The sequence below is a fragment of the Cicer arietinum genome, chromosome 6 (genome assembly GCF_000331145.2).
Source record: "Cicer arietinum cultivar CDC Frontier isolate Library 1 chromosome 6, Cicar.CDCFrontier_v2.0, whole genome shotgun sequence".
Taxonomy (NCBI): domain Eukaryota; kingdom Viridiplantae; phylum Streptophyta; class Magnoliopsida; order Fabales; family Fabaceae; genus Cicer; species Cicer arietinum.
This window is the reverse complement of record NC_021165.2, coordinates 48,597,686-48,603,511: the sequence shown is the minus strand read 5'-3', so window position 1 is coordinate 48,603,511 and position 5,826 is coordinate 48,597,686. Positions and strand designations below refer to the sequence as shown.

The 5,826-nt window shown below is 34.5% G+C and overlaps 1 protein-coding gene across 1 annotated transcript in view; it reads right to left on the bottom strand.

Annotated features, from left to right (window-relative positions):
* LOC101500990 (DEAD-box ATP-dependent RNA helicase FANCM) overlaps positions 1-5,826 on the bottom strand; it is a 31,526-nt gene that overhangs the window by 18,414 nt on the left and 7,286 nt on the right. The window contains exons 11-13 of the mRNA XM_073369584.1: positions 2,117-2,247; positions 744-801; positions 577-647 (exon numbers count right to left, since the gene is read on the bottom strand). Of these exons, the coding sequence (XP_073225685.1) occupies positions 577-647; positions 744-801; positions 2,117-2,247 (260 nt within the window). The remainder of the gene's footprint in view (positions 1-576; positions 648-743; positions 802-2,116; positions 2,248-5,826) is intronic.

Genomic DNA, 5,826 nt, shown 5'->3' with positions numbered 1-5,826 from the left:
CCCTATTTTATTCTCTGTTCTTATTTCTTTCTCTGTTAATCTGCCATCCTTCAAACAGTGATTCTCCTCTCTGATAATGTCACCTCAAAACCAAGTTTCATCACAGACTTGAAGTTTATGAATTATGAATTATGGTATTTCTGGTGATCTTTATTTATTGGAATATGTTTTTAGATTATCATGTTCCACAGTTTCTTAGTGTGACTATATATATATCGTTGGGAGGGGTTGCGAAAAGACTATTGTGAGGTGGGAATGAAATCTTATTGTATTTTCATAATTGATACAACTACCTCTACAACCTCGCTTTTATAAGTTATTCACAGGAAAGTTAAAACCATTTGCCAAACACTTTTTCAAATTACCACCCAGGAATAGGATTACAATCATTATGTTCTTAGGTAAGTTATTCCCAAGAATGAATTTTCATGACTTCAAATAAACACCCCTAGGAAAAGAACATGTGACTCTAGTGTATGCAAATGACGATTTCATTGGTCACATTGTTGCAAAAAAGATATATTCTTGAGAACAGTAACACAGATGCAAATGTATCAAAAGAACTATTATAAATACCTGAACTTTGACCAATAAACTGGGTAGCTCTAACTTGATCCCCAGTACCTCCAAGTGCATCCATTATGTCCCTGAATGCATTGAATTAACCCAAGTTTTCAAATTTGGTTTAAATTTCCTAATAACAACTTAGAATAAGATAATTAAATGATTCAATTTAACTTTACCTGACACTTTCTCTGTAATTGGAGAAAATAATCACCCTGGAGTTTTGTGGATTGGTTTCTGCAACCACATCCAAAGATGTCATTCACTAATGAGTACAAACTAATTTTAAATTATTTGACATTAAAGACTGCAGTGAAAGTAGCCCAGTTGAATCAAACTGAGATTCAGCCACATGATTTTGCTCTGAAAGTACAGGCTGTACAGAAAACAAATGCCTGAAAATTTATTCAAAAACTTTAAAACTGTTTTGGAATAATCCTTTCATATGAAATAAGCTTTTAAGAATTAATATCAAATTTATAATACTAGAAGGATTATTTGACAAATATTGGTCCAATTTCAAATTTCTGCGTTTCTAAACCTTCCATTCAGCCTGTGAAGACAACTCATAACCTTGAGTCATTGACAAAAGCTAAACGACCAAATGCGAGAAATAGCATCTCCAACTCCAAGGACACCAAGGAGAACAATTTTGGTACCAATAAAAAAATTTGAATAAGACAAAGCAAAAGATGATCAATTCCTTTCGTATTACCCTGACAAAGGCAACACTAATAAAATACAATTCAATCAGGTTTATATTTATTGAAGCACTAACAAAGACTTCTGTTTACATAAGAATGAAAGTATTCAGTAATCTTTCTTCAAATTTCCATTCCACAATCCAAATCATCCCAAAAGGAAGTACTATGGAAAAACATTTTTGCCAACTTCTATCACTTTTATCCCATAATCCATAGTCTTTAAGCATAAAGATCCGATAGAAAGCAACTTTTATGATGCAACTGATTATCATATAACAACATAAGAGAGTAGATTGAATGAACAGCCAGCTCCCTCATCATTTGACCCCTTACAGTGATAATTTGGAAAATTCAGGAAAAATATCATTTAGAGGAACATATATAAACAACAAAAATAAATTGATCATTATTCCAAACTTCTTAAATTTTACAAACTAAGAAAAACTTCAACCTCCATAGTATACTAGGTCAATCAATCTGATAGAAGCCTAACAAACATCTTTTTATTAAAACTGGAGCTGTAAAGCTAAACGTTATCATGAAATTCCTGTAAAATCCTAATGCAAGACCATTTCAGTCACAAGATGCCAAAGTCAATTTTGTTGGGAAACTAAAGCATGAAAGAACCATAAACAAAATTAATAAAAATGAACAACAAATTTGCTACAAAAATTAACTATTGCACAGTTAATCTTCATTTCTAACTTGAATTTTTTGGCCAGAAAATGCGGCGAGAAAAAGTAATTTACATATTATGTCTTTAAGGATGCAAATTTCTACTTGCACTGAATTATTGTAAGGAGCTATAAGGAATAGACTACACCCTAGATAAAAAGAATTATACTTACTGAAATGCTCCAGCAATACTTCTAGCATTTTGGACAACTTGGGACTCTGCGCTCCATGAGACAAGTTTTGCTGCATTAGTTGCTGTGCTTTCAGAATACCTTCATTTTTACTCATAAATTTTGCAAAAGACCTACATATCATTGTCGAAAACATCTTTAGTCCAACTCCCCTACATATCAACTATAATCACAAAGCTACGTGACTGTATAAGTAATAAAATTTTGGCCTTCAATTCGACTACAGGCACACAAGAATCAGTTAGTGGTGATCATTATCTACAAAAACATACCTATGAAGTTGGTATAGAACTCTTTTGAATGTAACCATGCAAATATTGTCAGTTTGTTTGATTTTATATCACAACAAATTCATAGCAACAAGTGGACCATATGGCAAAAGAAGAATAAATAATGTGTTGATTATGAGATCAAAAATCAGAATCATAGGATTCTGATTTGTATAGTTATTAGTATTATTAATTAGGATTCAGTTTTATTTTCATTTGCTTTTAGGATAGCATTTAGGGAATCAGTTTCCTGATTTCCAACTCTATTTAATTGTACATAATTAAAATACTTGTACTATTTATACTCCTTATGTAATCAGTTTCATCATCAAGTGAATAAACAATCATTTTTCCGCATGGTATCAGAGCTAGATCAGAACCATCTCTAGTCTCTTTCATTGACCCAGCCGTGGAAGAAGACAAAACAGAAGGCACACCCACAGAGACTAGCATAAATCTTGTCAGCTTAATCGAATGGACTAGACTTCTCATCATTGGCCACAAGTTGAATGGCCAAAACTATCTTCAATGGGAGAGGTCAATACCATTCTACAACAGGGACACCAGAGGAAATGCAACACACAACCCACAAGAAATGGAAGAGAAACAGGATCCATCTCCATTCAGCAAAGAACAAATAGAGGTTCTGCAAAAAATGCTCCAGAAGATTGTTCTTACTACAGAAAAATATGGTATAGCTACAACGGCACAAAAAGGTAATTTTCTACATGCTTTACACACTAGCAAAGAAAAACCAAAATCACGGATCATAGATTCAAGAGCCTCGTATCACATGATTGGAGATAAAATAGTATTTGACAATTATTATCCTCGTTGTGATAACTCCACTATTCGGATTGCTAATGGTGCCTTGTCAAAAGTTACTGGTACATGTTCTGTTATCATTTCAAAAAATATTACTCTGGATTTTGTATTATTATCTATTAGCAAACTGACCGGAGACTTGAGATGTGTCGCTAAATTTTTTCCCAACCTGTGTGAATTTCAAATTTTGGAGTCGAGTAAGCGATTGGTAGTGCTAAATAGTGTGTTGGACTATATTACTTGCAAGTTGAAGATTCCCCCAAAGAACTCAAAGCCAATTCTTGCGCAGTGGTTTCTCCAAATAGTGAGGAGTCTGTAATGTTGTGGCACTATCGATTCGGTCGCCCAAATCTCATGTACTTAGAGAAAATGTTTCCCTCATTATTCAGTAAAAACCTAAGGAATTTTCAATATGAAGTATATCAGTTATATAAGCATACCCGAAACTCATACTCACTTAAACCATATAAACTCTCTCAACCCTTGTCCTTAATTCACAGTGATGTATGGGGGCCATCTCGGGTTAGCAACATTACTTGTGCTAAATGGTTTGTTACATTCATCAATAATCACAAAAGAGTGTCACATGGATATTTCTCATGAAAGAAAAATCAGAAGTTGGCAAATTATTTGAGTTTTTACACAGCATAGTGCAAACACAATTCCAAACAAAAATTAAGGTGCTCAGAACTGACAATGGTCGTGAATATTTTAGTTCAGCACTAGAGTCCTACCTTAAGATCCATGGAATTGTCCACTAGAGTTCATGTATAAATATCCCCAACAAAATGATCGGAGAAAGAAAAAATAGGCATCTATTGGAAGTAACAAGATTTCTCATGCTACCCACAAATGTACCAAAACATTTTTTGGGAGAAGTTGTCCTTTCGGTCACCTATCTCATAAATAGGATGTCTTCTCGTATCCTCAACTTTGACACACCCTATTCCACTCTCCAAACTATTTTTCCAACCAGCAAAGTTATCACCTCAATCTCATTTAAAATTATTGGATGTTTAGCCTTTGTTCACAACCTAAACTCTCTTCATAGCAAACTTGACCCAAAATCCATCAAATGTATTTTTCTTGGCTACTCGCCTCACCAAAAAGGATATAGATGTTACTCCCCAACAACCAGGAAAGTTTATCACACTATGGATGTTACCTTTGAGAACCCACCTTATTACTCCAAAGTTTGAATTCAGGGGGAGAATACATTAATCCCGAAAGAAATAACATAATTCTAATTTTTGGGTTTTGAGATGGTCAAAAAAACTGTAGTGGTAGAAACAGAAAATCATGCACCTATTGAATCAGCTGAACCAGTAAATTCTAAACCAGCAGAACTAGTAAATACCACACCAAAAGTACCAGAAAATTCCACACTAACAGAACCAGAAAATCCCATCAAATTATCTTAACCTGTCCTTGACACTACAGTAGTAGAAAGTACTGCACAAGAAGTTGACTGAAAAGTTTACACTAGGAGGAAGAAAAACAATATGTTGGTAGAATCAAAAACTGCTCTGTTGCAAAACCATGAATCTAACCAGGCTCTAGAAAATGAAATCTCCTAAGGTAATATTCTTCCTAACTCAGAGCCTGTCCATTTGAGTTCAACTAACAGTGATGTTCCTATTGCACTAGAAAACAGGAGAGAACTTGTACTCAACATCCAATTGAAAGATTTGTGTTGTTTGGGAAATTATCAAAAAAAAAACAAGGCATTTGTAGCATAAAGCATTCCAAGAAATGTTCAAAAAGCCCTTCAACAACCTGAGTGGGCAGCAGTTGTAGTGGAAGAGGTTCATGCATTAAAAATAACACTTGAGAAATTACTGTTTACCAGAAGGAAAAAAAACAAGTTGGACGTAAGTGGATATTCTCTATTAAGTACAATGCTGATGGAAGCATAAACCGGTACAAAGCTCGATTAGTATCAAAGGGATTCACCCAATCATATGGAATAGACCATGAAGAAACATTTGCCCTAGTGGCCAAAATTAACTCAGTACAAGTCATACTATCTGTGGCTGCAAACTTAGATTGGCCACTTCACCAACTAGATATTAAGAATGTTTTCCTAAATGGTGAGTTAGAAAATGAAGTATATATGCAAATTCCCCTACGACTTGAGGCAACTTAAGTATTTTTTAGGGATGGAAGTAGCACGTACAAAAGAGGGAATATATGTTTCTCAAAGAAAATATACCCTAGACTTACTCCAAGAAACTAGAATGCTTGCGTGTAAGGCTGCCAGTACTCCTACAGAATCAGTAAGTAGAAACAACTTCGAAGAAGATCCTCTAGTTGACAAAGATAAGTACCAAAGTTTAGTTGGGAAATTAATCTACCTAACTCATACTCGGCCTAATATCGAATTTGATGTGAGCATGGCAAGTCACTACATTACTAGCCCTACTGAAGTTCACATGAAAGCTGTGAACAGAATCCTACAATACCTTAAGGGTACACCGGGTAGAGGTCTTCATTTCAAGAAAAACTCAAATAGGGGGTATTGAAGTATACATCGACTCAGTTTGGGTTGGTTGTACATCAGATAGAAAGTGAAGTACCGGTTATTGCTCTTTTGTGTAG